At 48.0% G+C, this 15,663-nt stretch overlaps 1 protein-coding gene across 10 annotated transcripts in view; it reads left to right on the top strand.

Moving 5' to 3' along the window:
- The window catches only part of LOC137169234 (sarcoplasmic reticulum histidine-rich calcium-binding protein-like), a 47,396-nt gene that overhangs the window by 14,767 nt on the left and 16,966 nt on the right, over positions 1-15,663 (top strand). For all 10 annotated transcript variants that reach the window (XR_010924418.1, XR_010924419.1, XM_067572289.1 and 7 more), the window contains 2 exons: positions 10,741-12,564; positions 13,826-13,963. Coding sequence is in view for 8 of the 10 variants with exons in the window: in XM_067572289.1 (XP_067428390.1) it covers positions 10,741-12,564; positions 13,826-13,963 (1,962 nt within the window). In the remaining 2 variants the exon portion in view is untranslated. The remainder of the gene's footprint in view (positions 1-10,740; positions 12,565-13,825; positions 13,964-15,663) is intronic.

Here is a 15,663-nt window from a genome sequence, read left to right on the forward strand (position 1 = left end):
CCTAAGGGACTATAGAGAGCAGTGGAGAATAGCGCGACCATAATTACAGCAAAACGCAACAGAGACTCTCACACACTTAGCTGGAATTAAAAGAGTGCACATAAATTTGGTAAATAACTCAATTAAAGACAGTCTCTGCCACATTTTGCTTTCATTTATGGTTGCCATGTTGCTGCTTCGCTGCTCTTTCTCAGTGCGGGTGGGACTGAGCCCTCTGTGCGTATGCAGGGCAGCAGAGTAGAGACGGACAGACAAAGGAGAGTTGACAACAACTAAACTCATTATGTTTATGTAAGTGCAATAAAAGCTTTGTGAGTAAAAAGCCAAGAAGAGTAATTTATCAATGTAATCGGCACAACGGATGTACAGAATCCAAATGATGAAAAATATTGTCGTAAAGAATGTTATTTGCGTCACAATGATATAAACGATAGAGCATAATATGAAACGATAGACATTCTTCTCTTGTCACATGATATATATTATATCGCACAGCCCTACCTCAGGGTAACTTTAGTTCTGACCTGCCATTGTTGTATGGGGACCAGTTTGTTGTGTAACAGGGGAGTCTGAACCCCAAAAGGGTGAAGTTGTGATGTAAGCAACACATTAAAGGAAAGGTTGATTTTCCCTGTCTTTCTTTAAACAATATTCAGGTGCACATATGAAAACAGAAACACGCTTTGCTTGCTGTAATCGTTCATCTTGTTCTTAATTGAAGCTATTTAGCGAAGTTTCTGGAGCAAGACCACGCCTCAACTACGCTACTTCTGGCAATCCTATAAATACCACCTAACCCTCTCCTCATCTCCCACGCTTGACGTGCATGCAGCTTCAGTCTAATTTCTCAGAAACAAGCTCAAGCTACCACCAGATATTAGCAGTTTTGTCTCAAATTTCTTGACAGACAAATGCATAATTGCATGATTACATTATAAAAAACTTGGACAAATGTTGGAATTCCGATTTCAAAAACTCAACTCACCATGGATCACGAACTGCAGATCAACACGTCTGATTCAGATGAAGATTTGTTTGAAACCAGTTCTCCTCTCCTGCAGCCACGACACAGCAGTCACACCAAAGAGCGCACCAGTGGAGCTGCTGTGCTCAGCAGTGCACATACTGGCTTCATGGGCACTTCCACTCATGTTTCCCTAACGTGACTCTCCTGGTAGATCTCAGTCCTCCTCTCCTCCATCAGTGAGGGCCAAAAAACTGTGGATGCGACAGTCATAGCCGTGGGAGCAGGCAGCTTCAACTTCTCCTCATCAGCTGCCCTCTACAGTCTGGATTATTATCCATCACCGTGAACCCACGGTGCGCCCTCCTGTTGACTCGGCTGTCTTTACATCCACAAAAGGAGCCCGACATCAGAGACTGAACTGTCGCCCGTCTCCAACGATTCTCGTAAGGGAAGGCATTCCCTTCAACCACAGCAACAATAAAGTCGGACTGTTTCATCTACACTCAGCATCAACAACAGTCACCGAACCCATGGATATATTAAGAGAACCAAACCTCCTGCGCTTCCGGATTCATTGCCAGAGCCAGTCACCACCAGAGTTGACAAGCATGACATCCTAGAACCACCGCTGCCTCCACAGCCACAACCTGCATCATCAGCAACTTTTCTAGCAGCCTCAAGTTCCTTACTCTACACAAACTTCCCAGTAAACAAACCACTGGCACCAAGATGCCAGGTTTGCAGGTTTCCCTCATTCACTTCAACAACCCCTTTTCTTATCATTCCATCCCCAATTTATCTAGTTTCTGTGTACTGGCACTGGGTTGCCAATTTCTTATTCTATTCTCCATCAATTTAATTTCACCTCTTTAGTAAATCTGTGATTACCGGCACCGGGTTGCCAAATTCTTGTTCTGTTCTCCATTATTTTTTCATTTTAGAGAAGAAAAGTCAGCTATTCTCACAACACTTCAGAAACATCCAGCCATTTCAACTAAAGACACGGGGTTGCCAGTTACCCACTTAGATATTCTTACTAACGTCACTTCAGTAATGCCTCAGTAATCTAATGCCTCTTTAATGAACGTATTGTTACTGGCACCGAGTTGCCAGTTACTAATAAAACTAAACTAATGTCACTTCAGTTACGCCTACGTCAGTTGCACTGGGTTGCAAGTTATTTATATAACCAGTCTAATGTCACTTTAGTAAATCTATAGTTACCATCACCGGCTTGTCTTTTACTAATATAACTAATCTAACGTCACTTCGGTAACGTCTGCCGTTACATGCACCAGGTTGCACATTACCAATACAACTACTCTAATATCATTTCAGTAACATCTGCAGTAACATGCACCGGGTTGCAAGTTACTAGTACATCTAATCTAACGTCATTTCAGTAACGTCTGCTGTTACATGCACCGGGTCGCACGTCACTAATACAACTTATCTAATATAATTTCGGTAACATCTGCAGTGACATGCACCGGGTTCCAAGTTAGAACTAATCTAACTTCACTTTGGTAACTTCTATCGTTATGTGCACCTGGTCGCCAATTACTAATAAAACTGATCTAAAGTCACTTCAGTAATGTCTGCCCTTACAAGCACCAGGTTACAAATTTATCAACACCAACACCAGCAGCCTACATCATCCAGGGCAAACAACACTGGGATGTCAGCACCCTCCGCCACCTACCTGCAGCACTCTCAACAGCCAGCCTTATCAGGGGAACCTGGCACTGGGATGCCAGCGCCCCCCACCATCCAGCTGCGGCAATCTCAATAGCCAGCCTCATCAGGGGAACCTGGCACCAGGATGCCAGTGCCTCTGCCATCCAGCTGCGGCAATCTCAACAGTCAGTCTTATCAGGGAACCTGGCACCGGGATGCCAGCACCCCCGACCATCCAGCTGTGGCAATCTCAACAGCCAGCCATATGAGGGGAACCTGGCACTGGGATGCCAGTGCCCTCCGCCATCTAGCTGGTGCAATCTAAACAGCCAGCCTTATCCGGGGAACCTGGCTACAGGATGCCAGTGCCCTCTGCTGCCCACTCCTAGTAACCGCAGCAGCCAACTTGAGTCAGGACATCTGGCACCAGGATGCCAGCGCCCTTGCCACCCACTTCCGGCAACCGCAGCAGCTAGCTTTGGTCGAGGCATTGGGCACCGGGATGCCAGCGCCCCCTGCCATCCAGCTGCGGCAATCTCAACAGCCAGCCTTATCAGGGAACCTGGCACCGGGATTCCAGCACCCCCCGCTATCCATCTGCGGCAATCTCAACAGTCAGTCTTATCAGGGAACCTGGCACTGGGATGCCAGCACCCCCGGCCATCCAGCTGTGGCAATCTCAACAGCCAGCCTTATGAGGGGAACCTGGCACATCTAATCTAACGTCATTTCAGTAACGTCTGCTGTTACATGCACCGGGTCGCACGTCACTAATACAACTTATCTAATATAATTTCGGTAACATCTGCAGTGACATGCACCGGGTTCCAAGTTAGAACTAATCTAACTTCACTTTGGTAACTTCTATCGTTATGTGCACCTGGTCGCCAATTACTAATAAAACTGATCTAAAGTCACTTCAGTAATGTCTGCCCTTACAAGCACCAGGTTACAAATTTATCAACACCAACACCAGCAGCCTACATCATCCAGGGCAAACAACACTGGGATGTCAGCACCCTCCGCCACCTACCTGCAGCACTCTCAACAGCCAGCCTTATCAGGGGAACCTGGCACTGGGATGCCAGCGCCCCCCACCATCCAGCTGCGGCAATCTCAATAGCCAGCCTCATCAGGGGAACCTGGCACCAGGATGCCAGTGCCTCTGCCATCCAGCTGCGGCAATCTCAACAGTCAGTCTTATCAGGGAACCTGGCACCGGGATGCCAGCACCCCCGACCATCCAGCTGTGGCAATCTCAACAGCCAGCCATATGAGGGGAACCTGGCACTGGGATGCCAGTGCCCTCCGCCATCTAGCTGGTGCAATCTAAACAGCCAGCCTTATCCGGGGAACCTGGCTACAGGATGCCAGTGCCCTCTGCTGCCCACTCCTAGTAACCGCAGCAGCCAACTTGAGTCAGGACATCTGGCACCAGGATGCCAGCGCCCTTGCCACCCACTTCCGGCAACCGCAGCAGCTAGCTTTGGTCGAGGCATTGGGCACCGGGATGCCAGCGCCCCCTGCCATCCAGCTGCGGCAATCTCAACAGCCAGCCTTATCAGGGAACCTGGCACCGGGATTCCAGCACCCCCCGCTATCCATCTGCGGCAATCTCAACAGTCAGTCTTATCAGGGAACCTGGCACTGGGATGCCAGCACCCCCTGCCATCCAGCTGTGGCAATCTCAACAGCCAGCCTTATGAGGGGAACCTGGCACCGGGATGCCAGTGTCCCCTGCCATCCACCTGTAGCAATCTCAACAGCCAGCCTTATCAGGGGAACCTGGCACCAGGATGCCAGCGCCCCCCTGCCATCCAGCTATGGCAATCTCAACAGCCAGCCATATCTGGGGAACCTGTCTACAGGATGCCAGCCCCCCCTGCTGCTCACTTCTAGTAACTGCAGCAGCCAACTTGAGTCAGGACATCTGGCACCGGGATGCCAGCACCCCCCGCCACCCACTTCCATCAACCGCAGCAGCTAGCTTTGGTCGAGGCATTGGGCACCAGGATGCCAGCACCCCCGCCACCCACTTCCATCAACCGCAGCAGCTAGCTTTGGTTGAGGCATTGGGCACCGGGATGCCAGCAACCTCTGCCATCCAGCCTTGGCAGTCTCAACAGCCAGCCTTGTCCGGGGAACCTGACTACAAGATACCAGTGCCCCCTGCTGCCTACTTCTAGTAACCACAGCAGCCAACTCGAGTCAGGACATCTGGCACCGGGATGCCAGTGCCCTTGCCACCCACTTCCGGTAACTGCAGCAGCTAGCTTTAGTCGGGGCATCAGGCACTGGGATGCCAGCGCCCCCGCCACCCACTTCCATCAACCACAGCAGGTAGCTTTGATCGGGGCATTGGGCACTAGGATGCCAGCGCCCCCTGCTGCCCACTTCCAGTAACCACAGCAGCCAATTCGAGTCAGGGCATCTGGCATGGGATGCCAGCACCCCCACCACCCACTTCCATCAACCACAGCAGGTAGCTTTGATCAGGGCATTGAGCACTGGGATACCAGCGCCCCTGCCACCCACTTCCATCAACCGCAGCAGGTAGCTTTGATCGGGGCATTGGGCACTAGGATGCCAGTGCCCCCTGCTGCCCACTTCCAGTAACCACAGCAGCCAATTCGAGTCAGGGCATCTGGCATTGGATGCCAGCACCCCCGCCACCCACTTCCATCAACCGTAGCAGCTAGCTTTGGTCGAGGCATTGGGCACCGGGATGCCAGCGCCCCCCGCCATCCAGTTGCAGCAATCTCAACAGCCAGTCTTATCAGGGGAACCTGGCACCAGAATGCCAGTTCCCCCCGTCATCCAGTTGCAGCAATCTCAACAGTCAGTCTTATCAGGGAACCTTGTAATGGGATGCCAGTGCCCCCCGCCATTCCAGCTGTGGCAATCTCAACAGCCAGCCTTATCCCAGGAACCTGGCTACAGGATGCCAGCGCCACCTGCTACCCTCTTCTAGTAACCGCAGCAGCCAACTTGAGTCAGGACATCTGGCACCGGGATGCCAGTGCCCCCCGCCACCCACTTCCATCAACTGCAGCAGCTAGGTTTAATCAGGGCAACAGGCACCAGGATACCAGCGCCCCCCGCCATCCAGTTGTGGTAATCTCAACAGCCAGCCTTATCAGGGGAACCTGGCACCAGGAAGCCAGCGCCTCCACCATCCATCTGCAGCAATCTCAACAGTCAGTCTTATCAGGGAACCTGGCAATGGGATGCCAGCACCCCCCGCCATCCAGTTGTGGCAATCTCAACAGCCAGCCTTGTCCGGGGAACCTAGCTACAAGATGCCAGCGCCCCCTGCTGCCCACTTCTAGTAGCTGCAGCAGCCAACTTAAGTCAGGACATCTGGCACCGGGATGCCAGCGCCCCCCGCTACCCACTTCCATCAACCGCAGCAGCTAGCTTTAATCGGAGCAACGGGCACCAGGATGCCAGCACCCCTGCCACCCAATTTCATCAACCGCAGCAGCTAGCTTTGATCTAGGCATTGGGCACCAGGATGCCAGCGCCCCCCGCCATCCATTTGCGGCAATCTCAACAGCTAGCCTTATCACGGGAACCTGGCACCAGGATGCCAGCGCCCCCGCCATCCAGCTGCAGCAATCTCAACAGTCAGTCTTATCAGGGAACCTTGCAATGGGATGCCAGCACCCCCTGCCATCCAGCTGTGGCAATCTCAACAGCCAGCCTTGTCCGGGGAACATAGCTACAAGATGCCAGCGCCCCCTGCTGCCCACTTCTAGTAGCTGCAGCAGCCAACTTAAGTCAGGACATCTGGCACCGGGATGCCAGCGCCCCCCGCTACCCACTTCCATCAACCGCAGCAGCTAGCTTTAATCGGAGCAACGGGCACCAGGATGCCAGCACCCCTGCCACCCAATTTCATCAACCGCAGCAGCTAGCTTTGATCTAGGCATTGGGCACCAGGATGCCAGCGCCCCCCGCCATCCATTTGCAGCAATCTCAACAGCTAGCCTTATCACGGGAACCTGGCACCAGGATGCCAGCGCCCCCGCCATCCAGCTGCAGCAATCTCAACAGTCAGTCTTATCAGGGAACCTTGCAATGGGATGCCAGCACCCCCTGCCATCCAGCTGTGGCAATCTCAACAGCCAGCCTTGTCCGGGGAACATAGCTACAAGATGCCAGCGCCCCCTGCTGCCCACTTCTAGTAATTGCAGCAGCCAACTTGAGTCAGGGCATCTGGCACCGGGATGCCAGCGCCCTTGCCACCCACTTCCGGCAACCGCAGCAGCTAGCTTTAGTAGGGGCATCGGGCATTGGGATGCCAGCACCCCCGCCACCCACTTCCATCAACCGCAGCAGCTGGCTTTGGTCGAGGCATCGGGCACCGGGATGCCAGTGCCCCCTGCTGCCCACTTCCAGTAACCACAGTAGTCAACTGTAAGGGCAGCTAGCTAGCAGCTAGCTTTGGTCTAGGCATTGGGAACCAGGATGCCAGCGCCTCCCGCCATCCAGCTGCTGCAATCTCAACAGCCAGCCTTATCAGGGGAACCTGGCACCGGGATGCCAGCGCCCTCTGCCATCAACTTCCATCAACCGCAGCAGCTGGCTTTAATCGGGGTAACGGGCACCAGGATGCCAGCGCCCCCCGCCATCCAGCTGTGGCAATCTCAACAGCCAGCCTTGTCAAGGGAACCTGGCTACAAGATGCAAGTGCCCCCTGCTGCCCACTTCTAGTAACCGCAGCAGCCAACTCGAGTCAGGACATCTGGCACCGGGATGCCAGCGCCCTTGCCACCCACTTCCGGCAACCGCAGCAGCTAGCTTTAGTCGGGGCATGGGGCACCGGGATGCCAGCGCCCCCGCTACCCACTTCCATCAATCGTAGCAGCTAGCTTTGGTCGAGGCATTGGGCACCGGGATTCCACCGGGATGCCAGTGCCCCCTGCTGATCACTTCCAGTAACCACAGCAGCCAACTCGAGTCAGGACATCTGGCACCGGGATGCCAGTGCCCTTGCCACCCACTTCCGGTAACTGCAGCAGCTTTAGTCGGGGCATCTGGCACCGGGATGCCAGTGCCCCCCGCCATCTAGCTGTGGCAATCTCAACAGCCAGCCTTATCCGGGGAACCTGGCTACAGGATGCCATCGCCCTCTGCTGCCCACTCCTAGTAACCGCAGCAGCCAACTTGAGTCAGGACATCTGGCACTGGGATGCCAGCGCCCTTGCTACCCACTTCCGGCAACCGCAGCAGCTAGCTTTGGTCGAGGCATTGGGCACCGGGATGCCAGCGCCCCCTGCCATCCAGCTGCAGCAATCTCAACAGCCCGCCTTATCAGGGGAACCTGGCTACAGGATTCCAGTGCCCCCTGACGCCCACTTCCATCAACCGTAGCAGCTAGCTTTAGTTGGGGCATCGGGCGCCGGGATGCCAGCACCCCTGACACCCACTTCCAGCAGTCTCAGCAGCCGGCTATAGTCAGGGCATCTGGCACCGGGATGCCAGCGCCCCCTGCTGCCCACTTCCAGCAACTGCAGCAGCCAGCTTTAGCTAGGGCATCTGGCTCCAGAATGCCAACGCCCCCCGCTGCCCACTCCCAACAACCACAGCAGACATGCCCCAGACAACATCAGCTCTACATAGATGCTGTTCTTTCTGCTGGTTTGGGGGGGTTCCAAAATGATGGTTCTTCTCCAAATGGCGAGTCAAGATCACGCAGTTGCAGGAAATTCTTTAAAACATCTCCAGCTGTTCATGAGATCTATACAGCATCATTGCTTCACAACATATACAGCATAACGTACCTGTCATTCGATCTCGTCACAATGACAGTTTCATTACATATATCCCTTCTGTGATGGCCATCAAACACATACCATCCATGTTTACCTTAGTGGCATCTACTTCTTCTGTAAACTCCTAACTGACAGCCGGGCCTGGTGTCCAACCATTCTCATTTAAATTCACTCCTCAGAGAACTTTTATGACAAGAATGAGCTAAAAAAATCCTTGCCGCCTTCCTCTTACTGCCAATTTGCTGTCAGTCAGCGTCCACACCATCTGCTCCAGATATTGCATTCCTCACATTGCTAATAATGTAGAAGTCATGTTCTCACTTGCATTCTTCAGTTTGCTCATATGCTCCGAATTCACCGCCTCAACTCCTCACTCCGACCCAAGCGGCCATGCCTGCTTTTCAGACTTATCTTATTTCTAAGATGACACCATCTCCCTGTCTCTCAACCCAACTGGTCAAGGCAGATGGCCGCCCACCTATAGCCCAGTTCTGTTCGAGGTTTCCACCCGTTAAAGGGGAATTTTTCCTCATGGCCATTGCCAAGTGCTTGCTCATGGGGGAATGTTGGGTTTTCGTAAAATAAGAGTATGGTCTTCAACTGCTCTATACGAAATGTGCCACGAGATAACTTAGTTGTGATTTGGCGCCATTTAAATAAAATTGACTTGACTACTGAAAGTAAACTAAAACAGATCCGGTCAGCCATATCTTATTTTACTTTCAGTAAAGTTAAAGTTCAGTCTCTGCTGAATCCTTCTGAGACCAATGCAAAATACTTGCACTTCCAGAATCCCACAGTTTATCATTGACAGATCCTCTCTTTATCTTTGAATCTGGACAAGTGGCTACTCGTTTCTGGCTCCACAAGCATTTCCGCCACGTATCTACTTGTCTGGCATTTCTCCCGTTCATTTTGCTGGACACTCCTTCAGGATCAGAGCTGCCACTTCGGCCTTCATACAATTCATGGGCCATTGTTCCTCCCAAACGTATCATCGCTACACCCATTCAGATTTTAAAGATTTGAGATCTGCTCAATCTTATCTTAAGTAACTGGTTTTATGGCGGATTCCCCACAGGTTTCCCCACAACGCAGTCAGGAACCAGAAGAACTATGCACATCAATTGTTTTCCTTAATAAAACATCCAAACGCATTTTGTTGATGGTGTGGTCCTTGCTAGTGAATTGAAGCTATTCAGCGAAGTTTCAGGAGCAGGACCACACCACAACTACACTACTTCCGGCATTCCTATAAATACCACTCAACCCTCTCCTCTTTTCTCATTCTCGTACTCTGCGCCCTTCCCCCCCACCCTATTTCTCTCTCCCTGCTTCTTCCTGATTCTTCCTCTTCTTCCTAGGGCCCCGAGGGGGTCCACTGTTGCCCGGGTTCTACGGCGGATTCCCCATAGGCTTTTCCACAACGCAGTCAGCAACCAGAAGAACTATGCACATCAATTGTTTTCCTTAGTAAATAATTCAAATGCATTTTGTTGATGGTGTGGTCCTTGCTAGTGAATGGCCATTAAAAGATCCCTTCCCAGTGTAAGTGATGTGGAACACAATCTACGGTATTCTGTGCAAAAATGAATCAAATGGTTATATGAAGTTAATATGGATTCAAACCTCGAAATTAGTCAAATCAAGAGGATATTGATAGTCTTTTTAGTACAGAATGCCCTTTTTTTTACTGTTCTTCCACTGCAGCTCAACAAGGAATCACTATACTGGTATAAGGCTGTAAGTTTGGAGGATACCTGCTTGATTTGATTTATTCAGACTAATGAAGCCTCATACTTGCCTCAAATGAACTTTTAAAATCATTTTTGCACAGATGGGACTGGGAGGACTGTGGAATTTTTTGTCCATAACTTACATCAGAAACAATTTTGGAAGGGATTTTTTAATGGCCAGTATGAACAGCAGGAATGATTCTAGCTAGTGAAACCTGTTGACTGTTGTTTTAAGACAGACTGAAAAATTGTGAACTTGTCCTTTAAGAAATCTGGGTCACACTATCAATACTGTTGCTGGATAAAACGAAAGATGCTAAACTGGTTTAAATGTTAAAGTTTCATTGTAGTCCTTTAACATCAGTACATCAGTAATTGAAAACAAATCTAGTGTGAAGTTATTGGACTATTTCATTTAACTCATTTATCTCAACATCATTTGTGAACTTCCAGGTCTCCAAAACCTCAAGAGACATGTGACACAGCTGCAAATTCTCCATTCAGTGGTTTATTTAATTTTTATTTTACAGACAAACACATCATTAATGTGACAGTTAGAATGACATTAATGTCTTTCTTGTAGTTATAGGGATGCAAGCCAAGACACAACCAGTGGTTGAAGTTGCGGAGGATGAAGAGGAGGAAGGACAAGAGGGAGATGAAATGGAGGCTGCTGGGGAGGAGGAGGAGGATGAGTATGCAGAAGAGGAGGAAGAACTAGAGGATGAAGAGGAGTATGATGAGGATGAATATGATGAGGAATATGACGAGGAAGACGAATATGAAGAGGAAGAATATGAGGAGGAGGAGTATGATGAGGAGGAGGAAGAGGAAGAGGAGGAAGCAGGAGGAGTGGAAGAGGAGGAGGAGGTAGAAGGAACAGAAGAGGAAGAGGAGGAGGAAGAGGAAAAAGGACCAGTTGAAGCAGCTGCAGATGAAGAGGAGGATGAGGTGAAGGCAGAGGAGGAGGAAGAGGAGGCGGATGTGGCTGCTGAGGTGGAGCATGAAGAGAACGAAGACGAGGAAGAGGAAATGGAACCTGAAGCACTTGCACCTGCACCTGTGACTGATGAAGATGATGATGAAGAGGAGGGGGAAGAGAAGGCAGATGCTGTTGATGAAGATGAAGATGAAGATGATGATGATGATGTAGAAGAGTCTGCTGAGGAACCTGCTGCTGTTGAGGAGGATGATGATGATGATGATGATGATGATGATGATGATGAAGAAGTTTCTCCTGAACCTAGTTCCACCTCTGAGGATGAAGAGTTAGCTGTGTCTCCTGATTCGGAGTCTGACGTACCTGTTGACATCGAAGACAGTGACGAAGACATAACTCTCCCTGAAAAAGAAGAAGAAGATGATGAAGACGAACAGGACGAAGATGACGATGATGATACCAGTGACGATGCATTCACTGACACCTCGGATGTCACGGAATCTGCACTTCTTTCCAGCGAGGAGGAGGAAGAGAGCGTGGATGATGACGACGAAGATGACAGATTAACCGAGGGTGTCGTATCATCTGATAGCGATGGCATCATTGCAGAAGACACCGAAGATGACAGATTAACCGAGGGTGTCGTATCATCTGATAGCGATGGCATCATTGCAGAAGACACCGAGGATGACAGATTAACTGAGGGTGTCGTATCATCTGATAGCTATGGCATCATTGCAGAAGACACCGAAGACGACCTGGATCTTCCTCCTGTCGCCATTGATGATGAGGATGATGATGATGATGTTGATGTTCACAAACTCGCAGATGAGGAAGAGCTCCCTCCACTGCCTGCAGTTGATGACGATGACGATGACGACAAACACCTGGAAGACGACGTCAAACTGAGTGAAGACTCTAAGGATGATGATGATGAAGATGATGATGATCTGGACCAATCAGACGAGGACATATCCGTCGCCTCATCTGACCACTTTGCGGACGATGAAGATGATGAGGAAGACAGCGACCTCAAAGACGACGAGCTCCACTTTGAGAGTGACTTCGACGATTTTGAGCATGAGGATTGGGAGGACGTCCATGACGAAGATGAAGATGATGATGATAAGGAGGAAGAAGTGGACGTTTCTCCCTTTGAGAGCACAGACAGCGGAGTCTTAGGTGATGATGACCATGACGTTGCTTCTAAAACAGATGAAGAGTCTGAAGGAGAGACTGTCTTCAGTGATGATGACATCTCCTATGACACAACTGATGATGATGATGATGATAAAGATGATGACTTTGAAACCAGCTCATTTGAGTTCACATTTGATCAAGAAGATGACACAGTTGATAAAGATGAAATCACATCAGAGTCCTTAGCTTCCCTAGAGGATGACGAGGATGAAAAAGATGATGATGAAGATAAGGAAGATGATTATGATGAAGGCGTCTTGCTAACAGGTACAGTGCAGCATAATTTGTTGCTTTTATTTTAAATTACATTGCAGAGGAGAGAAGAAAATCAGAAAATAAATGTGTATACAGCATGTGCTAGTCATATCAAGTGGATATCTGACCCATTTACAGTCTTTTTAGCATCAAATTCCCTCTTTGTGTTTCCTCGGACAGTGTTTCCCTGTTGAGCTGCGGTGGAAGTATAGTAATAAAAACACTAAAAAGACTGTAACATTGAAAGATATCTACTTGATTTGACTCATTTGGACGCTGAAGCTTCATATTAGCTGCAGATAAACTTTTAAATACATTTTTGCACAGAAGGAGGACTGTGGATTTTGTCCCCCATCACTTACATCGTAAATGCATTATGAAGGGATCTTCTAATGGTCAGTATGAACAGGAGGATGTTTCACTGTTCATTTGGGCTCCTGACTGTTGTTTTACTTGAAAAAGACTTGAAAAATTTTGAACGTGTCCTTTACATACATAAACTAGTGTAGTAATTAGCACATTCAGGTGTGCAAAGACTCAAACAATCAATATAGATGCAAACATCATTTAATAAAGCAGTTGTTTTTTTCTGATTACATTACAGCATAACATGGCCACACAGGATGCTTATTTCTGATTGGCTGGCATGTGTCATTTCAAATCATCTTTAGAGATGACAAAGATAATTCAATTCAATTCAATTCAATTTTATTTATATATGAAATAATGATTTATTTATAAATCACAACAAAAGTTATCTCAGGGAACTTTTCACATAGAGCAGGTCTAGACTGTACTCTTGAATTTACATAGACCCAACATTCCCCCATGAGCAGCAAGGAAAAACTCCCCTTTTAACGGGAAGAAGCCTCAAGCAGAACCAGACTCTAGGTGGGCGGCCATCTGCCTTGACCAGTTGTGACATCTGACATTTTAACTATCCTTCTATAAAATATTGTATCAATATTAAAGCAATAATATGATAGGGAAGGAGAAAGGGATTAAAAAGTAGGACAAGAACAGTAAAAACAACAACAAAAACAAAAAGTAATGAATATTGAATACTGAATACTGAATAAAATGAAACCAAATTCTTTATTTTGCAGTAGAATTGTGTTGTGGTGGTGTGTTTCATGTGGGGCATTGTTGTCTTTTTTGAAACATCAGTCCCACTTCTGTTTCCCAAAAAATTACAGCACATTAAAAAAATAAGATTTACATCTGTGTGACTGTACCGTGCTGTACTACACTGTGTTTGTTTCTGTATTTGTAGCCCCCTCTGTAGCAGCATTACTTGTCCAGAAGGAGGCGACAAAGACTGTAGCAGACACAGACGAGGACGAAGAGGAGATCAGACAGGCTGATGATGATGATGAGAGCCAGACTGAAGAGGCTGAAACAGAAGAAACTGGTGAGTATCACACAGTCATTTAGCTGTTGTACTTCCAAACAGTTGGTTCCAGTGTTGCACTATTTCACATATGAATGAGGTTCAGTTAAGATGTGTTGTCAGTGCCATCATTTCAGCTGTAATTCAGTGTGTACAGTATGTTTTATGTTTATTCTTAATGCTTAATGTTTATTAAGCAGCAAAATATAGTCATTATACAACTAAATAATATTTGTTTTATGCTGGACAATGGAAACTAACATACTGTACACGTCAAACACCATTCATGTGTACTGTCAGGGGTTAAAACGTTAACACTCTCATATTGTGTAAAATCCTTCAGAGGCTCTGCAGTCTGCAGTCTCAGGTTTATTCACAATATGCAACAAAAAAAAATCCAAGGTTAGTTTTTCACTGTCATAATTTATTTCATGCAGTTTATCAGACAAGAAGAATCCACATAATTCACTGAAGGGTTCAGCCAGTAAAAATGCTGTTTTACCACAAAACTGCAGGGATTTCTCCTCCACATATTTTGTTATTTAACTTGATAGATTCCTGTGGAATCATGTTTTGGCTGAATGTGTTTGGACCCCCATTAGCTAAATGGCATAAATGACAATAAGTCAACATTTATCAACATTATTCAATACAAGAGAAAACGTCAAATTCAAATAATAACATCACCAAGTGCTCTCAATAATAAGGCAGAAAAAACAACTTGTTACAACCAAAAAAATGTCAAGACAAAAAACATACCTATGTAGAACTCATCAGTCTTTGTTTCAGCAGCTTCTTGAAGTCTGTTATTAATCAATTTAATAATTCCAGGCAGAAGAAGATCTATATAAAATAGTTTTCATAATACCATTTGTGGATGTGGAACAACCAAATGTCACTTGACCCACTTGATTATTATAATTGTAGCTAAAGCCAGTGTATTCTAATGTTTCAGACAAGAAATGTGGTGTATTGTTATTATATCATTATTGATGACATTTTGCATGAATGACAAAAGACAAGATTTTAATTTTATACACAATTGTAGATGTGTCCTGCATTTAAGGTATACTATGGATTTGTCGGCTGCTGTCTCAAAACTCACCGTTCAAAGTTTGCTCCTCCTCCCGGCTCAATGACACCAGAGCGAGAGAGAGAGAGGGAGCAGGGGTGGTCGAGTGAGCTAGAGAGTGAATGAAGAGAGGGAGTGGCGGTAGCGAGAACAAAGCTGTGAATCAAATAAATAAAATGTTATTTTCTGATTGTTTCACAGCAGTTACGTTCTAAGGCACAAATAAACACGCCTACACCTCCTCATAACCCTGTGGGAAGGTGTTGCATTGCCAGATTTAGTGTGATTGCAGAGCTTCATCCTGTCTGCTGTGGCTTGTCTGCTCTGTGTGTGTGTAGCTCAGCCCCGCCCTTGGTCAAACAGACACACAGACCTGCTGCTCTTTACACATCCATGACACAGAGACAGAGAGCAGAGCAGAGCAGAGGAGAGAGACGGAGATAGAGATGTAACCTGATCGCTACGAGTCCCGACCTCACACCCTGCATGCTGTTTTTGGCTGGGAGCTACACACCCACTGCCCAAAGGTTGATGCCCAGAAATGTCCCGAAAACAGCGAAATAATAAGACAATAAGAAAATACAGGCAGAGGGCAGAATCTTTGTAGATAAATACACCACCACACACTTCTACTGGGTCATAAGTGACG

The sequence above is a fragment of the Thunnus thynnus genome, chromosome 18, assembly GCF_963924715.1.
Source record: "Thunnus thynnus chromosome 18, fThuThy2.1, whole genome shotgun sequence".
Classification (NCBI taxonomy): domain Eukaryota; kingdom Metazoa; phylum Chordata; class Actinopteri; order Scombriformes; family Scombridae; genus Thunnus; species Thunnus thynnus.